Here is a 23,851-nt window from a genome sequence, read left to right on the forward strand (position 1 = left end):
GAGGTGACATGGCTTTGCCTCAGAAGATACTGAACTGGCTCCAGGCCAAGATACTGGGGGCAGCAGGGGCTCCTCAGTCCCACAAGAAGCCTTATGGGGGGGCGGGGCGGAAGATGCTGCACTTAAAATGTCAGCTTCTTTGTCATGTGGAGATGTCAGTGCTGCAGGAAGGCTATTCCAAGATGCCAACATTCTTTCTAGAAAGGAAAGAGACCTTTCACTTGCAATCAGAGATGAGGATTAAACACACTGGAAAAAGGTGGGGAGAGCAGAGTGGGGAGTCGAGAAGCAGCAACTTGACTCCAGGGTAGCTGGCATCACAGGGGAAGCCCCTCAACTTGAGGCACATTTCCTCACAAAGTCAGTCTAAAAATGACCATCCACTGTCCAGAAAGACCCCATCTAGCTGAACAATTCCCTCTGAGACGGCTTCCAGGTCGCTCCCACTCCCCTCAGGCCCAGGCCTGGCCTTGTCGGACCAAGCATGAAGGAAGCTGCCCCCTGGGAAGCCAGCCACACAGAGGCCTTTAAATTATAGAACAGCTTACTTAGCCCCTCTCAGAAAGGCTCAGTTAAATAATTCACCTCCTCAGGAAGACCCAGTGGTTCCTGACAAGTAGGTCAAGCATAGGCTCCACCCTGGGAGTGGGGGCTGCAGGGCTAAGGGGCCTCCCCACGCACAGCACTAGGCGGTGCTGCTGCCCAGGAAGGCCTCAACTGGCCTTGTCAGAGCTCCAGGCTGGTCCAGAGGAGGACATGAGACAGAAAAGGCAGGGGCAGCATCAACACCCCTCTCCTTCCAGTGCCACCAGATCCCCTTTTCTTAGCTCCAAGAGGCCTACCCACCTGCCTCTGGTAACCTCAGAGCCTGAGGCTGGCCAGGTTTCTCACCTCAGGCAGATCCCAGCTGGCACTACTGTATCACCCATCGTTAGCAGCTGACCCCTAGACCAGCAGTGAACAACTTAGACCCCAAGCACTAAACACAGGAAATGGGGTGAAGAGGGGCATTTGGCCACCCAACATGTAGGTAAGGGAGGGACCATGACCAGCCGTGGCCACTTCCGTTTTGGTCTGGAAAAGGAATGAATCTCAGTGTGAATGGAGGCTTCGGGCACTTCTTCCCTCCCCCTCCAGGAGCAGCTGTGAAGAAAGAGGATGGGTGGAGGGGAAGACAAACAGCAAACCCTCTGGTCAGAACTACAGCATCTCCAGGAGACTCGGGCATTTCAAGCACTATCAGAAATGAGTAAGCTGAGCCCAAAATCACAAGAGACAAAGCAGGATCAACTGCTAACATCCTGAACCTGTGCAAGCCAGAGTTTGCCAGTGGCTCACTCCCTGGACTTTCATGCCCCCGTTCTCTCTCTGTTGAGTAATTTAATACCTTCTGGGCCAGATTTCTGGATCCCACCTTTCCTTCTGAGGCCATGCTGTAGGGCTAGCACCCAACACTCCAACCACAGCCCCTTCTTACTAAACCAAACCAAACCCACTGCTGTGGAGTTAATTCTGACCCAAAGTGACCCTGCAGGACCGTGTAGAAATTGTCCTATCAGGTTTCAAGGCTGCCAATCTTCATGGAAGCAGACTGCCCGCTTTCCTCCTGTGGAGTGGTTGTTCACCTTTCCACTGACTGAGGAGCGCTCAACTACTTCACCACCAGAACCACATCGACATTAAAAAGGGTCGCAGAGTCAAACGGCAGCAGGTGGGAGGGTGGGGTGTAAAACACCTCACTAAATAAAAAAACTTGAACTCAAGCTCAGAGCTAACTCCCAGCTGACCCTCCAGTGGGTTTTCAGAGGCTGTAAACCACATAAGGAGAATGCCAATCTCTCTTCTGTGAGGAGCTGGTGGATTCGAACTGCCCACAATGTGCCACCTTTGACTCAGCAGCCCAGTGCCCTACAGGCTTTGCCACCAGAGCTCCCTTTATTAACTAAGGTTTGGGAAACACCAGCATGATCTGGATAATCTCAGTTCCTGTCCCTAAAATTCTTGCTTTGCAGTGTGGTGGGCTACAGATTCATTCTCTCACTGTGCAGCCTCTGGGCAAGTCATTCAATTACCATCCAGGATTGTGTTTCTTAAATTACTGAAAGAAAAGACACGAACTCTCAATGTCTTCTCTCTCAAAAGGCCAGGCAACTGGCCCACTTGACTTCTTTCGCCACCAGCCTTAACATTTCACCTCTAGTCAAGCCCTTAGGATGATGGAAGCAAGGGTCAGAATAATCACTTTGGATGATTTTTTAAATTTTTATTTTGCATTTCATGTATTATCCAGTTTCACATTCTCACAGGATCAGCAATTAACAAACAGCCACCTAGTCTCTCACGTCTGCCACCACCAAGACAGTCCCAGCTGCAGCTCAAGGTAAAACACTGGTCTGCTCACAAAACAATTGCACAGCTCTTCCTTCATCTCATTTTTCTTAAAGTAATACCTGACCAAAAACAAATAATAAAAATTTAAAAAATAAAAGGCTCACTGCTGAAGAACAGAAACCTTTTTCTTCTTCATGCCTCAAACTAAACATTAAACTCATCTGACAGGGCAAACAAGGTCTCTTGAATAATTAATTGCACACACACACGAAAAATCCTTTATGATGCATAAATATTTTGTTACACAGGGTACAAAAATACTTTCATTTTTTGGTTGGTCTGGAAATCTGGAAAGGAGTTAGGACCGTGTGCTGTGGTGAGGACCGTGTGCTGTGGTGAGGTAAAGTGACCGGCAGGGAGAGGCCGTAGTGACAGTCCTTGGCCCCTCTGAGCAGAAGTGGAAGATTCCGACTGGGGGGAGAATATTCTATTTGCTAGAATTTTTGTTGTTGCTGGTCAGCGTGTAAGTGTGGGGGGTAGGAGAGTGGACACACAGCGGACATCCTCACTGGAGCAGACAGGCGGGTGAGGGGTGTGAGGAGCAGATCAGGGATAATGGGCCATTAGTGGTCAGGACCTGTTGCTATGGTGACCCCAATGTGAGAACAAACTGTACACTCACATATACACAAGTTTAAGTGTCTTCATTCATGCCAGAAAACATGCAAAATTAAATGCCTCATTTCCTTTTGGAGCTACCAAAGCAAGTCTGGGCAGAAGGCTGGGCCTTGCTTGGTCCCAGTGAGGCCTAAAAGGGAAGGGGCCTGGTGTCTCAGCCAGGTGGCTCCTGAACTCTCCCTGAGACCATGGAGAAAGGACTTGGGGAAGGACAGGACTGAGGAAAAGGAGGGACAGGAAAGAGGAAGCAGTCCACTGAGTCAGGCTTAAAATTCACAGTCTTTGGAAGCAGTAGCAGCTCTCTCCACAGGCTGCCTGGGGGATAGCGGAAGCTCTGGGTGCCACGGACAGATTCCCCAGAACCGACTCCTGGGAACCCCAGTGGGAAGGGCTTCAAGTCGTGGTGACAGGACCTGGAAGGGGAGAGAGGTGGTCGTGAGCAGAGGTGTGAGGCTATGGGAGGCCCTGCCCTCTGTGTTCTTTCAGGACCCTGAAGCGTCTGTGCAGATTAAAGGCAGAGGGGTAACAGATGGGAAGACAGAGGGGAAAGAGACTAGGCGTGGACCTAGAATAGGCATGCTCACAGGGTCAGGGTGTAGACGAACACACACTTGGGGTGCGGCTGTAGAATGAGCATGCTCTCAGACTCAGGCAGGGAGAGGAAGAGCCCGAACACTGGGGAAAGCCAGGACCAATGATGCTTTTCAACCCGAATTCTGGGGCTGACACTTACTGAAGGGCTAACAGAACTGACGATACTTCCATCCTTGCTGGGTGGTATCAGAAGAAGGGTACCAGCGCATCTGCAAGAGAATCTAAAGTTGGGTGCTAGCTGGATTGTCCCCTCCCAGTATCATGGTCATCAATCAGGGCCCTCCTGGGGTCCTGGATTCCTCACTGTCTGACAGACAAGGGACCAGTTACTACTCACCTCCGACATCACTTTCTCCATCCTGAAAATAAACAGCACACCACCTGACCTGCCTCTGAAGGGCAGGTTCAAATGAGTTAAGTCTATTTAATAAACGTTCAGATTCACAAATGCCAGGTGGGGTACTGACAGCCGGGGGCCAGGGAGTCAACAATCTTCCCTTTACTGGGAGAGTGGGAACTCCTAAAATTATAAGCATTAACCTAATAAAACATTTTGCTCTGACTCAGATGGAGACGTAGAAGACAGACATGGGGCAGTTAGATAAGAACATGAAAATACATTAAAAATCCAAGTTGGTGTCGTCTCCCAGGGGCATGGCTCACAGTGACCTTCAGGAATCCTGGGTGGCTCTCCAAGGAAGCTATGGGGGAGAGGCAGCTAGCTGGTGCTTGATTCCCCCTTCCAGCCTCCCTACCCACTGCTGTCCCATCACAAATCTGAATACAAGGAGTCTACAAACCCTCGGGGTGGTGGAATGCAGTTTCAGAGCATTCCATGCCAGGCAGGTCCCTATATCCTGGATCTGTCCATGGAACCTGAACGAACCCACAGAGCAGTAGCCATTTCTCTCTATCCAGCAGAAAAAGACTCCCAGAAACCAGTCAAGGAAATCCCATACGTCCCCTCTTCCTATGAGCTGGCTGTTAGGAAGGCAAGTGGTGCTCGCTGTCCAGCAGCTAGCCAGCAGGGAAGGTGCCTGGGAGGGCCGGGGCCGGGTAAAAGGCCCTGAGAGGGAGAGGAGGGATGAGGACCCGGGCAGAGATCTAGGCCTCTGGGAAAGGGGAGTCATTGTGAAAATGAGCAGCTACTGCCAAGAGGAGTGACCCACAAACAGATTTCAAACAATGCCAGGCTGCTGGGACTAAAGGAAGAGAGGTTGTCAAGAACCTGATCCTGTCCACCCTCCACGTCTGAGGCTTTGGTGGCCCAGTCTATAATGCGTGGCTCCATGGAACAAAGATGGCCGTCTCTCCCTGTGTGATTTACAGCTTCTGAAAACCCGCTATGGATGAGCTGTGGATCACTTCCTGGCAGCAAGTGACTAATGGACCGAAGGCACAGTGCAGGATTCTGCCATCACATCCTCCCTGGAGCTCAAGCGGAAATTAGGGTCTGGTTATCCTCAGACCCTGGGACACAGCAGGACCAGGCTGCTGGCTGCCTACTCAACCCCAGGATCCTTCCCCAGGCTGTGAGGACATGGCACGGCCTCAACCGCGGTGCAGTCCACCCCAAAGATGCTGGAGTGCCCTCTGCCGAGCCCTGTCTGTCCTCAGGTTCAGGAGACTCTTCACCTTTGAGCTCTAGGTGCTATCCTGTCTCCTGAACACCTGAAACTGGTTTCCGCCCTTCCTTGATGACAGCTGAGTGGGAAGGAGCCTCTTTTTGCCACCACTGAGCTGTGGGAAGCCCTCTCAGAGGAAGGCAGGCTGGATGTCAACACTCCTTTCAGGAGAGGGACACATGAGGGCCAGCAGTGGTGTTGTGACCAGCAACTCATAGTGTGTTCCAGCCCTGGGCGCCCTGCCAGGCTGCCCTGTCTTCACTCAGCCTCCAACCAGGGCATCTTTACAAGGGCCTCTGACTGGGGAGGTGCCGTCAGTGTCCGAGACAGAACCCCAGGAAGCTGCCAGGCCCCTCTCCTTACTATTAGGGAGGCTGAGGACTTCTCTAAGGCCACCCTCAGGAACCTGCATGATCCAGTCTACATGGTGCTCACACACCTGTCTCCAAACTTGAGATGAAGTCAGCAGACTCCTTGGGGCAGGAGAAGAGGAGAGATCCCAGGACAGCAGGGCCTCTGAAGGGGACAGAAGGCATCTAGGGAGGCTGCCTTCCCCTCCCGCAGATGTCCAGCATAGACCAAGGGTCTAAAGTCTTCTACTAGAGTGGCATGGTGGTCCTTTCCAGAACTCTCCCTTCTTGTCCCAGCTCAGATCAAGGAATATGGAGAACCTCTTACCCACACCCCAGCACATCAGACGTGTCCTCCAGGGCCTCCAGTTTTCTGCAGGAGGCCAAGATCAACACCAAGTGAGCCAGTCTTGTCTCAAATCTTAAATGAGAGAACACACTAATTGGAGTGGAAGAAGGAAGGAATCCACAAGGCGAGAAACACGAAAAGCCAATAAATATGGGGCCTCACTCAACACTAAGTAATTAAAATAATACAGAATCTTAACGCAGACTGGCCAGGTCTACACTTTTGACATTGAAACTATTCTAGGAATTTATCATAAGAAAAAGAAACTGGACAAGTGCCAGAAGAATGTGAGCAAGGGCATGTACTGCAGGATAGTCTACAAGCAGCAAAAAGTTGTGGACAAAACCCAGTTTACCACTGGCAGAGAACGACATTCATACAAAGTACACCAGCTAGCAATTCCAAAATACAGCTAACATTTACTAACATGAAAAATAAAGTCCTAATAGTTTTCTGTTAAGCCAGCATGACTTACACATGAAAGCCAGATAAAGACACAACGAAAGAAAATTAGAGATCAATATGCTTTAGGAATAAACATACAAAAATCCTCAAGGAAATTCCAACAAACTCTATCTAAATCATACAAGACCAAGTGGGCTTTATCCCAGTACTAAGGGTGGGTCACCATGAGACAATCAATCAGTATGTGGCATTGTTATGTGCTGCTGAATCAGAATCAACCCCAGTGGTTTTCAGAGACTGTAAATTACACAGGAAGAGTCTGCCCACTTTCTCTCCCTGAACAGCTGGTAGATTTGAACCCCTTGCCTTTGGGTTCTCAGAGCCACTCCTTACCACTTGGCCATCAGAGCTCCTTAATGGAATTTAGGGAGAAAAATCTCATGATCATCTCTAATGTAGAAAAGATACTCTGTCAAATATTCTTCGTGGAAAAAAATAAAGACTCAGCAAACTAGGGATAAAAGGAAAATTCTTCAACATGATAAAGAGCATTTATGGAAAACCACAATAAACACACTCAACAATGAAAGACTTCCCTTTTTATATACATAAAAAATTAATTTTTATTATTTTGTGTGTGTATACCATCACATAGGATCTGACTGGTACAGGAGGAGATTCTCCTCCTTCTCCAGCAAAGCATCTAGTGGATTCGAACCACACACCTCTGGGATTGTAGTGAAGACATCCCTTTTAATATTAGACAAAAGGTATGCATGCCGGCTCTCATCCCTGCTATTCCACATTGTGCTGGACGTGCGGACCCGAGTAAGCAGGCAAGAAAAAGGAATAAAAAGTCTCCGACTCTGAAAAGAAGTAAAGCTATCTATTTGAGGCTAACAGGACACCATATACAGCAGATGTCCCAAACCTTTACTAAAGCTATAGGGCTAATGAACAATGTAGCAAAGTTGCAGAATATGAGATGAATACAGAGAGAAGAGTTATGTACCTACACACCACCACCAAACAGTAAGAAAATTACAAAAAGTATCCTTTTAAATAGATCTAAAAGAATAACATGTATAGGAATAAACTTTACTATTAAATACTCATGAAAAAAGAACTATAAATACCTAATTAAATGGAAAGACATCATGAACTGAATGAAGACTTAATAGGTCAATTCTACCTAGTATGAGTTGCAGAAAAATTACAAAAGGTTCAAAATAATGTTAACAAAGCCATATTGCTTAATTTTAAAATGCATTACAAAGCCACAATAATCAAAACAGTATGATATACAAACAGGGACAGGCATATAAGCCAATGGATTTGAGGATCTGGAAGTAAACCTCTCACATTCACTTTTGGTAAATGGATTTGAATTTCAACAAATGGAGTGTGGACAACTGGATGCAAAAAAATGAAGCTGGACTCAAACCAAGATGTAGCACATACATACAATGAAATATACCTGCCATAAATAGAAATGAGTTGTGTGTTTTTGTAGTTGATTTTTTAATTTCAATGAAATACTAAAGATAGAGCTTTTTTTGGCAGGACTCTTCAAACGAATATTATATGAAGCATAAATACATATGTATTTCTACAAACTTATTCTTAAGTTCCAACTTTAAACATTTATGCTCTAGAGATGCAATCATTAACAGAAATGAGGCTTATGATTAGCACAGAACTTTGAGTCAGAGTTTATGTAGATAATGATTGTACCTAAAAAATTATAATTTTATTTAACTTTATGTCAGTGTTGTTTTGCTTTGGCTGTACAGTACACAAAACATAATAGTATGAACTATTTAAATCAGGTATTACAATTTCATGTTCTCTTGTCTGTTAGAGATTTGTTTAAAAGTTCAAAACATAACTGTGAATTCTGTTTTGTGTGTCAAATTGTGTTGCTGTCATTTCAGCTCGAGTTCAAAGCACATTATCTCTTAATTTGCATTTCCAGTTTAGGCTCACTTAACACATGCTAGAACATCTGGATGAACCTTGAGAACCCTATGGTCAGTGAAAGAAGTCAGGCACAAGATAATATGGTACTATTACACTTAAAGGACACATGTAGAATAAGAACAGAGCAAAGTAGTGTTTGTCAGGGACTGGAGAGAGGGGAAAGTATGGAGGAGGGAAAAAAAACACCTGTAATGCTTGGGCAGGTCAACAGGAATCTTTTTGGGGGAGTGCATAATCTTAATGAAGTTCATTACACAGCTTAAAGGTTAGGGGGATAAAAGTCCCAATACCTAAATTTTAGAAAGAGTAACTGCCCATAATCATGTTTGTGACAGTTTCCTATCAATGGACGTACTCACTTACCTGCACCCAACCACCTGCCAGGCTTTCTGAGGAGTGCCATAATAAGCCAAGGGGAAGAGAAGAGAGAAAATGCTTGCCTTTGCTTTTTGTCACGCATCTGATAGGGACCAACCTGTGGTAGAGTTTAGTGCCTGGTTTTTTTGGAAGTCAATCAGGTCTTTTTTCCAAGGAGTTTCTGAGTGGACTCAAAGTGCTAACCTGGTGTGTGCAAAACCCAGCAACTCCACCCTCATTACACAGATAAGAAAACAGAGCAAGGGAGTTGATATCACTTCCAGGGACTGATGATCCCCAGCCGCAACCCCCTACCTCCGCCTCTTCTCTGAAGAAACTCGCAGCTCATTCTCCAGCAGGCTTACAAAGGCAGTAAATTGCAAGGGTGCAGACTGCCCCTTCTTTGTGCCTTCAGGACTACAGCATAGCTTTCTCAAGCCCCCAGTTCCTGTGGCCAGAGAGTGAGTGTGGACCCCTCTGCTTAGGCTGGGGCAGTCAGGGTGTGAACGCTGGGGAGAGAAAGGAGCTGCTGTTCTCATCCCATTGCCTTTTACCTCATACCTTCTGTCAGTTACGCTCCTACCCTGAGGCCCCAAAAGCCTTGGTCCTTGGGTTTCAGAATAAGACACCTGGGAACTTTAGTGACCCCTTCCTTCAAGTACTTTCTGGTGACACTATCAGAAGGAGCTGGGGAAAGGAGCTGTCGGAGGGAAAAGAAAATGCTCTGATGTGGAAACATTTTAATACCTACTCCTGTACTTGGGTTTTAACAGTCCATTTTACAGATGAGGAAATGGATGTCCAGAGAGACTGATTAGCACAGGCAGCACTAATGAGCTAACCTCTTGCTATTTTTCTATCTATCCTAAATTGTCCCTGTTCTCTGGCGTTGTCCCTTTCCCATCCTTGCTTAGATACCAGAAGGCAGGGACTCACTGTGGAGGCCTTCAGCCTCAGAGGTGACTTAAGAAAAACCTCACAATGAAAATAAATTTTTGCTAATAACCACCCTAAGGAAGGAGATATTATTATCATCATCATTTTACAAAGAAATCAATAAAAAAGAGAGGGAAAGTAACCTGCCCAAGGTCACACAGCTGCTGAAAGTCAGCGTCAGGATGTGAATGGAGACAAAGGAATTCCTGGGTGGCACAAACAGGTAAACACTCTATTATGAACAAAAAGGCTAGGGGTTTGAACTCATTCAGAGATGCCATGGAAAAGAGGCCTGGTAATCTGCTTCACAGCTGTGCAAACCCGACAGAGCAGTACTCTGTACAGTCGCATTGATGTGAGTTGGAAATAACAAGATAGCAACCAATAGTAACAGCTGGACTCTGCGCTGGACAGCCCAGCGAGTACAATGAGAGGAAGCTGGAAATGGAGACAACAGCAAAGAGATAGCTACTTTCAAGAGCTCCATAGAGCTAAAGAGAGACAATGTTGGGTCTACAAAAGGCAGAGGCCCCCCCTGCTGTTAATCTGACAAACCCTTTGCCCTGGCTTCCAAGATCTACCACCTCATCACCAGGACCTAGCATCCCAGAGCAGATGGGTCAGACCATCTCCATTTGCTCTGATCCAACCCTCTCATTCTAGAGACAAAGACATGAGCTCAGAGATACAGTCACGTGCTGGTGGCACAGCCAGGCTCATAGGCCAGGAGCTCAGCCTCCAGGAGCCTGTCACCCATCCACACACCCTCAGAGGATACCTCCACCCCTCAGAGGGGACAAGAGTAGCTGCCAGTGTCCCACATGCACAGGTCAGAGGACTAGGAACCACCTTGTGTGCTACAGAGCCTAGTTTGCAGTAAATTCCCAGGCAACTTCCCCAGGGAAATGCTCTGTACCCGCTTCCTGCCCTCCAATTAATTTTCCAGTTGTCTGTGGTGCTTTGCTGGGAACACTGCCAGGTTTAAGTCCTATCTTGCCCCTGTACAATCTAACGCTGCTCTAGTCAGGGAGAATCCTTCTAGGGGAAATGGTTAGGCCAAGGTAGGCTCTGAAATCGCATTTTCCCTCCTCAGAATACGGAGAACTCACTTGTCACTAAGCCCCTCGGAGACCCTGAGGACGGGAAGGCATACAGTATCTGGTCAGAGTATGGACTTACCCCTCCCAGCCTCCGGCTGCTAGTTTCTAAGAGCTCTACTTTTCTGGTTCTTCTGCCCCAGTCTGGCTCACAACCCCCCTCTTCTCCCCCTCAGCAGGATCCATGGCTGGTTGCAAGTTCCTTCAGCCACCTCGCTCATCACAGACCCCACTTGAGCAGGGCTGGTCTTCAGCTATCACCCACAGTAGCGTCCTATCACATACCATTCAGTTCTCGTCAACGTGAGGTGTCCTCATGACTGGACGGGACATCCTTGTTGCATGTTCTGAAGATCCTCCAGAAGCGTGTTGTCAGACCTGGACACTGACTAGACCCAGTGCCTGACCATTTGGCCCTCAGCTCTAGTGGCCTCTCGGGGCAGATCTAACACCCCAGCAACATCCGTGCCCTGTCCTTTCCCACCCCAGGGCAGGTTCACAGTGAAGAGGGTCCAGCAGTGATGAGAACAACAGCATAAGGACATGCCTGGCATGCTTGGTAGGGTTCTAGCACTTTATGCATGCTAGCATTTAATTCCCCCAACAATTCTGAGGTATACTGTATTATTATTCCTACCTTACCAACGAGTGAACACCTAAGTACAATGTCTGATCACTTGGCTCAAGTTCATAAAAACAAAGACTGAGGCAGACAGTCTAGCTCTGCAGACTTACACTCAGCCTGGGATCTGAGTATCACTAAAGACAAACCACAGGGCTGTATTTTTACATGTAACTGGTTTATGTTAGGGACACATAGTACTCATAGGAAACTAACACGAGGGGGTTCTATAAGGTTGCAAAGTCCTTCTAATGCGTATATTTAAGTAAAACTACAACACTGTGCCTGGCCCTGGGATGTCCAGAGGGTAGAACCCAGCAGTGTCCAACTATACCCCCAGCATTCATTCTGTTTCCAATACCTGGATGATCTTCTCCCTCCCCTCAGTCAGATCCCAAATCCTAAAAACAAGAATGTAGATCCCCAAGGCCTAGACTTGGAGAAGACAACACTCTGGCTACAGCACTAGGTATGAGGCCTGGCCAGCTTAGAGCCCTCATTCTCTGGCCCTGACCTGCCCCAAGGGTCTCACCTGAGCATGGAGGGCAGCGGCAGCGGTGGCAGCCGGGTAAGTGAACGTGGTGTGTGATATGGCTGGGCTCAGCTCTGTGGTGTACAGTGGGTAGGGTGCCCAGGCCTCAGGGGATGCGGGGATTAGAGCAGCTCCCATCAGGTCATCTGCAGCGAGAGACAACAGACCATATCATCAGAATACCTATACCCATTCTTTTTTAAACAACAGAAAAAAATCTTAGTACTATAATTGAGCTATAAGTATCTCCTACTCAAGTCAGACCGCCACTGGGAAAAAGCCATGTTAATTCAGCTTAGGTTCTGAGATGCTCCCAGATGGTGCCAGCCCACCTCCACCAGGAGAAATCTGATAAGGTTTTAGGGAAATCAGGCAGCCCTGACCAGGTGGGAGCTCAGCCATTCTTAAGGAAGAAGATGCAGACTTCAGAGATGAATGGTGAAAAAGCCGCTGGAGAAGGACAGAGTCAGAACAGATTCTCTCCACCCAAATCTGAATTCCTGGTTTTCTGAAGGCAATTTCTTGAGGGCCTCCAGCCATGGCCATGTACAGAGTACCAGGAAGACAGCCGTGCATGTCACTCACAGGGGTCCCGTGCGATGAAGTGTGCTCCCAGGGCGGGGTGCGTACTGCTGGGATTTGGTGTAGCCATTAACTTGCTTTTGGCCATCTTGGTGTTGGCTTTGGCAAACTCTAGCCTCAGGGTCTGAGGGTTCTCGGGATCAAAACGAATACCCTACATGGAAAGCAGAGAGAGACAAAGACTGTAGGCCTCAGACCATCAATCCAGGCTTCTTTCTTCAAATTGGGGGTGGGTGGGTGTGTGGAATGAAGCAGAGGAATGGCTGTTCATGCCCCATAGGTATCAACAGCACTTGGCATGGTGGGATGGTGTGGAAGCAAGTGCCTGCCCATCAGTGTGACACAAAGTGGGGGACGGGGTGTACAAGAAGGAACAGGGACACTCGCCGTCTGGGAGACAGATATGGGTTCATAGAAAGATCTGGTCTTAACCTACTCACATTCAGTGCATTCTTGGCTGCTTCTGCTCCTGCCCGGCTGTCAAAGATCACAAAACCAACAGGCTAGTAGGAAAAAGAGAGAACACCCTGCATCTCTCCCAATAGTCCACCCCTCACCCAAAACTGCCCCATCATTTAACTAGAAGCCACACGTGGCCTGCTGACCAGAGAGAGAAGGAAATAAATTAAAATCTCTTGTCCGAATCTTTCCTATATTAAATGAGAGCAGCAGGTTCAAAAAGTCAGAATTGGGAGCTCTGGTGGCCTAGTGGCAGGAAGCTGCACTGCAATCCCAGAGCAATGTGGTTCAAATCCACCAGATGCTCTGCTGGAAAAAGAGGGGCAATCTCCTCCTGTACCAGTCAGATTCAATTTGACGGTACACACTGAAAAAATAATAAAATTAAAAAACAAAACAAAAGAAAAAACCAAAGTCAAGAATCCTCCCTCCCAGGTACCACATTGTGGGGAAACAATGTTGGCAAAGTTTCATTCCACTGCATGAAATACCTCCCTTCCAATAAAACTCATATAAGGCCCAGTGTTTCCCCCAATGTATCAAGGGCACAGGAAGGCTCTGCGTTCAATCAAGGGGCTACAGGTTGAAAATTTCTTCAGCCTCACGTCACTGTGGATCAGCCCTTGAGCCTGGCCGGACCTGGGGGCCCTGGCCTCTAATTCTAGGTCTTCCTGATTTCTCAGCCTCCGGGGCCTACGAAACTGATGGCCTGTAGGGACTCTTGGAAGCTTCCCTCCATCACCCACAACAGAGCCCGGTACGGAGGGAGTGGGTCTCAGCATCCAGATGCCTCAAGCTTAGGGGAAAAGGAACAGGTCTCACTTCCAAGTTCAGCAGATTGGGCTTGGCAAAAAGACAAAGGCCTAAAAGAGAAATTACCTGTCTTGATGTGAGCTTGATCAGGGATCCTTCATATCCCTGTGGGGAGAGGGGACAGAACATGAGCAAAGGTCGCATCTTTGGGGTGATACCCTGGCCCTTTCCCACAGACCCCCTTTTCCTCTATTCCTCCTGTCCCCTCCTCCGCCCACAAGGCCCCATTCTACCCTCCTGCCCCAGGGTGCTAAGTATCACATGGGCCAGGGAACGGGGTGGGCATCACGAGGCAGCATTCACTAGTTCATGCATAAACTCTCATTTGCTCCACTAGTTTGCAATCCTGGGCACAGGCTTTACCTCTTACATTTTCTCCTTTGCAAACTAAAAAGGCTGGACTGAATCCCCAAGATTCTTTATATGGTAAAATCTGTCCAGAGTCCCTATCACCACTTTACAGATGAGGAAGTAGAGGCTCAGGCTTTAGACCATGCTTCCTAAAATCCTTTCAGAAACTATCTTCCTGTTGCCCACTCCAGACCAGAGCACCACACCTACTGACCACCCTGACCACCCGACTCACCTTGAATGGCCGGAAGAGAAGGTACAGCTCTCTGGGCTTAATATCCACAGGGAGGCCACTTACAAACAATGTCCGGACCTGGAACAAGAGACAACAGTGGTCAGGGCCGGTCTAGACGGCTCTTCACTAAAGACTTAGAAAGATTCCTTATTTCCTGCGTCTCCTTTGTGTGTTGAAGCAAACTATAAATTCCTAAGCAAGAAGCCTTCATGATGAATCAGGTAAGCACTCAGCTGCCAATTGAAAGGTTAGAGGTTCGAATCCACCCAGAAGCTTTGTGTGACAAAGAGCTCATGATCTGCTCCTGTAAAGTTATGACCTAGAAAACCTTATGAGGCAGTTCTACTTTGTCAAATGGGTCACTATGCAGTCCAAATAGACTTGATAGTGTCTAACAATTTTCTAGCATTTAACTTTCCATAGTTAAATGTCTCTAGGCTCACAGCACCCTGGCTGCTGTCAATACTCAGACACCTCTGTGCACAGACTAATTGTGAGGTGAGAAGAGTAGCCCTTGTTTAAGTAAAAGGCACAGACCAAAGGATCCTTTTTCTGATCTAGGACTCTTCCAAGAATCTGAAGGAAAGCTATGTGCCTTAACCCCCTAAATGCACAAAAATGCATTCTTGGCTGGTTCTACTCCTGCCCAGCTGTCAAAGATCACAACACCAACAGGACAGGAGGAAAATGAGAGAACTCTCTCAACATTCCACATCCTCTCCCCAAGCGGAAAAAAAATTTGATAAGTTAAAATGCATCCATGTTCTCATAAGATACCCACAGACCCCAAGATGATGCAAACGTAAATAGAACTGAGGCCCAGTGTGTCTTGAGTCCTGCACAGATTTAACAGAAGGCTTGGAACTCTCTCTATGACCTACTCCTCCCCTACACTGGGTGGAGACTCCATAAGAGCTATTATTATGCCTTCTTGCCACTTGGCACCATCCAGGTACTAAATGTTCAACAAATGAATAGAGGAGCTGGGTGAGGAGTCTGTTGGAACAATTATCCAAGGTTTGAAGCATTGAGTAGGATCTTGGTCAGCTTCAAGTGAAGCAGGTGAAGCCACAAATTGTTGTCCTTGATCTCAAGTGGGTGGTGAAGCCAGGTGACAAAGCTGACAGCAAAATCAACATTGGAGACTCCAGGTGCCCACTTTGTGGATCCACCAAACCTGACCTCCTAAATAATCCTGACCTCCTAAACTACAAGCAAGGACCACAGGAAGATGCTTGGCAGGAACATCTTCCTACTTCAACTGTGGCTCTTTGTTTTTGTATTATTAATTGTAATGAAAATTTACAGAGACTTTGGATTTTCATTCATTGCACTTTTCTCCCTGCCCACCCCTCCCATCCCAGTACACTCTTCTCTTTGAAAAGTAAAATTCTTTCATTGTTTTACAATCCCTCCCCCAGGTCCACTCCATTATGCAGCCTTCGTTCAGGACTCCTGTCATGACAAAAATACCTACTCACATGTCCCTTTTAAACAGTTTTCTCCCTCATTTGTTTCAATGCAGTATACATTATTGAACCCATCCTTCTCAGTCTCCCCCAACCCTGAGGTCAGTCCTGCTTTACAACAGTGCCTCCATGCAGTATTTTTTTATGACTGAGATATTTCACTCAGTATAATGTCCTCCAGGGTCACCAAAATGGGTGAACCTAGAGGACATTATGCTGGGTGAAGTATCTCAGTCACAAAAGGACAAATACTGCAAGACACCACTGTTGTAAAACAGGACTGACCTCAAGGTTGGGGGAGACTGAGAAGGATGGGTTCAATAATATATACTGCACTGAAACAGATGAGGGAGAAAACTGTTTAAAAGGGATATGTGATTAGATATTATTGTTATAATAGGAGTCCAGAACACAGGTAGCATAGTGGAGTGGACTTGGGCGGAGGGTTTGAATAACAATGAAATAATTTTTTCTTTTACTTTTCAAAGAGAAGAGCAAATTGGCAGAGGGGTGGGCAGAGAGAAAAGTGAAACAATGAATGAATGGAAATCCAAAGTCTCTATAAAGTTTCATCAAAATTAATTTAATTTTGTTAATTTCTTTTTTATTTTTCGTGTGTGGGTGTGTACCGTCAAATTGTATCTGATCGGTATAGGATATTGTCCCTCTTTCTCCAAGAGAGCATCTGGTGGATTTGAACCGCACACCTTTGGGATTGCAGTGCAGCTTCTTGTCACTAGGTCATCAGAGCTCCCTTAAAAACAAATTAAAAAAAAAAGTGTAGCCAGAATGTTCCTTGGAAGTAAAGATGGCAAAACTACTGCATACACCTCGACAGGTCTTCAGGAGGGGCCAGTCCCTGGAGAAGAACATCATGTTTGGTTAAGTGCTACGTCCGTGAAAATAGAAGAGACCCTCAACAGCAGCTCCAACAATAGACTCAAACACAGCAATGGCTGGGAGGGTGGTGTGGGCCTGGCAGTGGTTCATTCAGCTGTGCTAAGGTAACTAATTACACTAATTACAACTGACATGACTCATTTCAGCCCAACATGTGGCCAGTGTTCAAAGCATTCAGCTAGCGGGCCATATCACCATATCCAGAGGTACTTTCTGCATGCTCTAGTGGTGGCCTGCTCAATCCAGGCCTTTTAAGACACTGTTCTTGGGGACCCAGAGCAATGCCAGGCAAAGCTGCACCCAGCACCTACACAATGACACCCACCCTCAACAGTGACAGGAATGCCGAAGAAAACCATCATGACAGCTGCTGGTCACCAGGGTCCCACCCCACTCACACAAGAATGACTACAGTCCTTGGCCTGCAGAAAAAGGGAAAAATATAAGCTTCCCTTCGAGAGTTTTTGTCAAGCTGAGCCATGAAGAAATCTTTTGCCATTTAGAAGGCTTCTTCTCACTTTGGTAATGCATTTTTTTAAACCATTTCCCCAGCCTCTGTTCCCAAGCCTGCGATGAAGCTTCTATTTTACAGCCTCATGCACTGCTCTCAGTCCCATCTTGCTCCCTACAGCACCTGGACAGGGGAAACTGGCCTGCCAAGGTGGGCTTAGCAGGACTCCATATAAACATCCAGATTCTTAAGGTAAGGGCCTTGGTTTCACATGGAAACCTCCACATAGTGACCTGGTCAAGGTCAAACAGCTTATTCCTTGAAGAGCAGGCCTAGGATTCAAATCCCAGGCCTAGGGAGCTCTGGTGGCCTAGTGGCAAGAAGCTGTGCTCTAATCCCGAAGATGCACAGTTGGAATACACCATATACTCTCCTGGAGAAGGATGGGCAATCTCCTCCTGTGCCAGTTGGATCCGACTCAATGGCACACAAGGGCGGAGGGAGGCAGGAAGAGTAATAAAGTAAAACTTTATTTAAAAAATAAAACTCGGGGGAAAGACTGAGTAAGATGGGTTCAATAATGTATACTGCACTGAAGCAGAGGAGGGAGAGAACCGTCTAAAAGAGAGATGTAACTGGGTATTTCTGTCATCACAGGAGACTAGAGCGAGGGCTGCATGGTGGAGGGGACCTGGGGGAGGGTTTGTAAAACAATGAAAGAATCTTTTCTTTTACTTTTCCATAATTTTTGTACTCATGTACTTATAACTTGTTAGTCAAATTTGTGTCTTCTAGGTTGCAACACCCCCATGATACATCTTGAAGGATATGTACATGTACGGCCAAGCACAATCAATAAGAGTGCATCTGAATTCCAAAATCAATCTCCATAAAATCTATGTGTTTCCTACTGCCAAAGGGGCCCTTTAGAGTAGTGAGAGAAGATCTTCACCCTGAAACCCACAGCGTCCCTTTTCAGCAGGAAGTAGCTAAGAGAATACGCCATCTCCTTTTCCTTATGACTCAGGGTGAAGTCTCTCTCAGGGAGGAGTGATAGGGAATGGCAAAGGACACACTGACAAAGGAGATTAATCAGAACTGGCTTTGACAAGCACTGTGGCATTTGGACAAGAACAAACTCGGAGGAGGGTAGAGAGAATAGTGCAACAATGAATGAATGGAAACCCAAAATCTCTGTAAATGTTTATGAAAATTAATAAAATATAATTATAGAAAAAAAAATAAAACTCGGTGCTTCCTAGTTCTTCTTTCACCAAGGACCCGCCAACATGGGCCGCATTCGCACTAAAACCATGAAGAAGGTGGCCTGGGTCATCATTGAGAAATACTACACGCGCCTGAGTAATGACTTCCACACGAACAAGCGTGTGTGCGAGGAGATCGCCATTATTCCCAGCAAGAAACTCCAGAACAAGATAGCAGGCTATGTCACACATCTGATGAAGCGGAATTCAGAGAGGGCCTATGAGAGGCATCTCCATTAAGCTGCAGGAGGAGGAGAGAGAAAGGAGAGATAATTATGTACCAGAGGTTTCAGCCCTAGATCAGGAGATCACTGAAGTAGATCCTGATACTAAGGAAATGCTGAAACTCTTGGACTTTGGCAGTCTGTCCAACCTCCAGGTCACTCAGCCCACAGTTGGGATGAATTTCAAAACACCACGTGGAGCCGTTTGAGTCTGTTTGCTGTGCTGTAATATTTTCAATAAATTTGGGCACACACACACACACAAAAATTTAAAAAAAATAAAAAAATAAAACTCAAGCCTCCCTACGACTCCTCCAGGTTGGCAGTTCAGGATGCCAGGCAAAGTACAAGAGGATTTGGGCACCCATCCCATCCCCTGAGACAAGTCTATTCAGATGAAGTGTCACCACTGGAGTCCACCCCTGGGGTCCAGGCATTGCCTCCACCTCTGCTCATTTCCTCCTCCCAGGGATGGTGGAATATGGTTGGGGTCAATAGGAGACCAAGACCCAGAGCCCAGGTGGCCTCACAGGACTCTCTGCCTCCATTCACCTCCCCACATATCTTCCCACTCCCTACTCCTCTCACCCCACCACCAGGACCCCTCCGTTCACCCAGGCTAGCTAATTTTAAACTCTCTTTCTTCAAATGGCTCCTTTCTGGCCAAACTTCCCTAGAGGCCCCTTAAATAGCAAGTTCTCAGCACAAAGTTTCCTGCTTATGAGGAGTGGGAATGGGAGCACAGGGATCCTCCCTCATTCCCAGCTCAGATTCTGGTTCCCAGCCTGCCTTGGCTCCCAGCCTGCCTTGGCTCCAGTCTAGTTGATTCTTTCCTCTGGTTTTCATCTGTTAGATTCTAGAACATCTAGAAAGATAGGCACCTCTGAGGAAAAAACTGAAGTCGGGCTTTACTGATTAGCGGCAAGTTCTAGTGGTGTCACCAGGAAGCCGTCTGTCTCTGGGCTAAGTCCCAAGAAGCCGGAATTGAATTTCTCTTTGGATCTTACTAGATCCTAGCTAACACAGCCAGTGTTGTCCCTCTATCTCCTTGTGCAGACAAGGAAACGGAGGCCCAGAAAGACTCCTCACCCGTCAAGGCCATGCAGCTTAGTTTATCAAGTAGCAGAGCTGGGGTAAGTAAGGATCTCTTTCTCCTGACTCTGCCATCAACAATCGTTCGACTGTGAGGAAGAGGGTGGTGTAGCCCCGGGGTGGCCTCATCAAGCTCATAGATGAGTACAGTATTGCCCAACTTCTATTCACAAGTGCTGGTCCTTCCCTAGGCACTTGTTTAGGATGATAGGGTGGCTCTTGTCACAGAACCAGAGCGCAGGAAACTGGCAGACCAGAGTTCACCCCATCAGCTTAGCTACCACACTGGACAAAGTTCCACCCAGTCCCACCTACTCCAGTCCCCAACAAACATCCACACAGCCTCTCCTAAACAGATGCTCTTCTCCCATCATTCCCCTGCCCAATCCACTCTTTAGGCTAAAGGGTAACCACACTGCAGGTCTGTCTGCTCACTCGTTTCCTTCCTCTGAAGTCCTACAGTGGCCCTTAGAACATCTCACCTTATGTGCCTGCCACATACAGGAGGCTCAACAACAAAAACATAAGCTTCATTTAAGATTCTTGCAGTCAAAGCATTATCCTCACCAGGACCTTACCTTAAGGTATGCGAGCCAATTATTTATTGTTATTTGTATGTGACATTGAGTCAATTACAATTCACAGCAACCCCATGAACAATGGCTCTGAACCTTGCTCTATCCCGAGTCAACTTCATCATCTCCAATATACTTGACCTCACTATCATAATCACTTGTCAATAAATCTCATGCAGAGTCCTCCTCTCTTGTGCTGGCCTTTCCAAGTATGCTGTCCTTCTCCAAGGACTGACCCCTTCTGCCTAAAGTATGTGAGACAGTTTCAAAATCCTTGCCTCCAAGAAGCAACCTGACTTCACACTTTCTAGGAGAGACCTGTTCGTTCTCTTGGTAATTCAGTTCAATATTCTTCTCCAGTACCACAGCTCAAAGGCATCAATCCTCTGTCATCTTTAGTCATTATCCAGCTCTCAGATGCAAAGTAAGCAACGGAGAAGACCTCGACTTGCATGAGCTACAATTTCGTCTTTAGACTGACATCATTCATTGCTCTTTAGCACTCTGGAGAATGACAGCAGGTTTTCCCAATGCAACTCATCTTTTGATTTCCTGGCTGCTGGAGCTAAGGGTGCTGACTGTGGATCTGAGTAAGATGTAATCATTAATAACCTCAATATTTTCTCCATTTATCACAGTGCTGCCCACTGTCCTGGCAGTGTGGATTTTGTTTTCTTGATGTTGAGATGCAATCCATATTGACAGTTGTCGTCCTTGATGTTCGGCAAGCAAGCACCTCAAGTCCTCCTCATTTTCAATGAGCACAGGTTGTTGATGAGTCTTCCTCCAATCCTGATGCCACATTCTTCATAAAGGCCACCCTCGTGAATGTTCTACTCACCACATAGATTGAAAAGGTATTGAAAAAGGACACATACCTAACGTACTCCATTCTTGATTGTGAATCATGCTGTGAGTATTTAGTTGCACTGTTCAGACAACAGGATGCCTAAAGGAGGTGGTCTCATTTTACCTGGATCCACAATCAACATCCATGGTAGCAGCAGTCAAGAAATCAAAAGATGTGCTGCATTGGGAAATCTGCTATCAAGGATCTCTTTAAAGTGCCAAAGAAAAGGGGAGCTCTGATGGCCTAGTGGCAAGAAGCTGCACTGCAATCCCAGAGACTCATGGTTCAAATCCACCAGATGCTCTGCCGGGAAAGGAGGGAAAATCTCCTCCTGTACCAGTCAGATCTGATCTGACGGTACACAGACACACATACACAAAATAAAAAATTTTTTAAAAAAAATTAAATAAAAATAAAAAAGTGCCAAAGAAAACGGTAGGATGTCAGTATAAAGACTAAGGTGTGCCTAACGCAAGCCATGGTTTTTTCAATTGCTTCCTATGCACCTAAAGGTTGAATGAACATGAAAGGCCAGAGAACCGATGCCTTTGAATTGTGGTATTTAAGAGTGATGAATATCCCATGGATTGCCAAGAGAATACATAAGTCTGTCTTGGAGAAAGTGCAACTGGGGTGCTCCTTAGAGGAAAGAATGATGAAACGCCATCTCATATACTTTGTGACTGTTGTCAGGAGAGGCCAGTCACTGGCAAGACATTATGCTGGGAAAGGAGGGGGAGGGGTCAGAGGAAGAATAAGACCCTCCACAAGACGGACACAGTGACTCTAACAGTAGGCTCAAGTATTAGCAGAGATCAGGAGGCTGACCCAGGACAGGACAAGGTCCCGATTTGTTATTCTGGACTGCTAAGGCTGCTAAGAGTTGTAGTGGACTCAATGGCATCTATCAATAAATTACTTGGAAGGGACTCAGTGGTAGTCGGTTTGGGTTTTTTGGGGGGAAGTTTAGTGAAGTTGGGCAGGGGCTAAGTCAGTGGTAAGTCATAAACATGGGTTAGGAGGTCACTGGGTTTTTTACTTTCCTTCTGGCCCAGGGAAGGTTTACAGACACCTGTATTGTTAGAAGTGGAAGGCATCAGGGAAATGCCTTCTGTTTTAGATGTAAGAGGAATATGACCAAGTAGGTAGATGGCAAAGCTGGGATCCTTTAGGGACAACAGGAACAGAAACCAGCAGTTTGCTGCTCCTCCAAAGCCTGGCTGACATTGGGGCTGCTCTGCTTGTGCCACGTACTGGGATCGGCCCCACAGCAAGAGGTCCTGACATTTACGACAGAGGTTGGGCGCAGACAAGCATTCAGTCATTGGCTAGTTGATGGCAAGACTAAAAAAAAACCTATAGCTGACCCTCCAGCAGATTTTTAGTGACTATTAATCACATGGGAGAGAAGTGCACATCTTTCTCCAACTGGAGGGAGCATGGATTCAAACTTCTAACGTTTGGGTTGACAGTGCAGCTCCTTACTCACTAGGCCATCAGCGCTCCAAAATGGCAAACTACCAGACTTTCTGCCTTGTGGGTATACTGGTACATATAAAATGGGCTTATGAAAAATGTTTTTGTCATCACAACCAACTGTAGGTGTATTTTTGGTTTTTAAATGATAATCAATTTCTGTTCAAACACTGCATGTGGCGTACTCATACACAAATTCCAATAAAACAAAATGTCTATGAACTACTGAAAAGAAAACAAATTTTTTTAAAACAAATTTAAATTTGTAATCATTCAAATTACAATGAACAGTTAAAAAAAAAACAGTTAAGAGCCTTATCTACTTTACAAGTTTATTACAAAAGGACAATTAAAAGACCCACCAAAAAACCCCATTTTTAAGTAATTGACGAAAAACAAAAATAATCAGTCACACGATTCCCAGACTGCTAGGAAAAGCACTAAAGTCAGCCGGCGAGGCCCCTCCCCTTCCGAGCACTCACCATGTTTCTGGAAGCATCAAGGCAAATGAAGGAATTATTGCCTTCCCGCCCTGAACCATCAGTGCAACTACAAAACAGCTTCATGAAAAGCACTGCCCTCAGCCACGTCTATCACAGGAAAGAGTGGGGAGAGCACGCGGCACCCCCAATCACTGATGAAGCTGACCTAGAACTCAGTGAAAGAAAATACATTTTGAGGAACACTTCTGGGGACACTTCTAGAAGCACCCAGTTCAACAGACAAAGAATGTGACCAGGATGAAAGGCTCGTATCATAAGATATTAGCAACATGCCTATGTGGCCTTCTTCAAGGCCAGGAGCAGAAAGACTCCGGCCATTCTGGAGGCCAAAGCAACACTAGGTCTGGACGGAGATCTTACTGGCATTTGGCACAAATGGGTTACAGTACAGCAAGCCTGTGGGGCTTCCAGTAATTGTTTCTCCCTTGGTCATATCCAGCTGCTTCTCTGACTGAGAGTCATACAATGGGTAAGGAGAAGGTTCGAGGCCCCTCAACTAAAGCTGGCACACTTCCTGGGGTGGTCCACAATTGTGTTTACATTTGACACCTTCCAAAGGAAGAACCTTCCAATTCCTGGGCTCTTTTCCTCCAACCTCACAAAGAAAGATATCTCCAGTACCTTAGAAATACTGGTTTGGTTCTAGACTATCAAAATAGCGCAAGTCACATGGATTTTGCTGTTGCTGTTTCCTGATGCATAAAAGTTAGGTTTATATCCGGCGCTGGCTGAAAATTGCCTGTGACTTCA

At 46.5% G+C, this 23,851-nt stretch overlaps 1 protein-coding gene across 1 annotated transcript in view; it reads right to left on the reverse strand.

Moving 5' to 3' along the window:
• Positions 1–3,732: 3,732 nt before the first annotated feature.
• LOC102873338 overlaps positions 3,733–23,851 on the reverse strand; it is a 35,388-nt gene continuing 15,269 nt past the window's right edge. Inside the window, exons 4-9 of the mRNA XM_006899634.1 lie at positions 14,297–14,374; positions 13,777–13,815; positions 12,879–12,941; positions 12,442–12,592; positions 11,857–12,002; positions 3,733–3,812 (exon numbers count right to left, since the gene is read on the reverse strand). Coding sequence (XP_006899696.1) covers positions 3,750–3,812; positions 11,857–12,002; positions 12,442–12,592; positions 12,879–12,941; positions 13,777–13,815; positions 14,297–14,374 — 540 coding nt within the window. The 3' untranslated portion in view covers positions 3,733–3,749. The remainder of the gene's footprint in view (positions 3,813–11,856; positions 12,003–12,441; positions 12,593–12,878; positions 12,942–13,776; positions 13,816–14,296; positions 14,375–23,851) is intronic.

The sequence above is a fragment of the Elephantulus edwardii genome, unplaced genomic scaffold (assembly GCF_000299155.1).
Source record: "Elephantulus edwardii isolate Elephantulus edwardi_28Jun2011 unplaced genomic scaffold, EleEdw1.0 scaffold00263, whole genome shotgun sequence".
In the NCBI taxonomy this organism is placed as follows: Eukaryota; Metazoa; Chordata; class Mammalia; order Macroscelidea; family Macroscelididae; genus Elephantulus; species Elephantulus edwardii.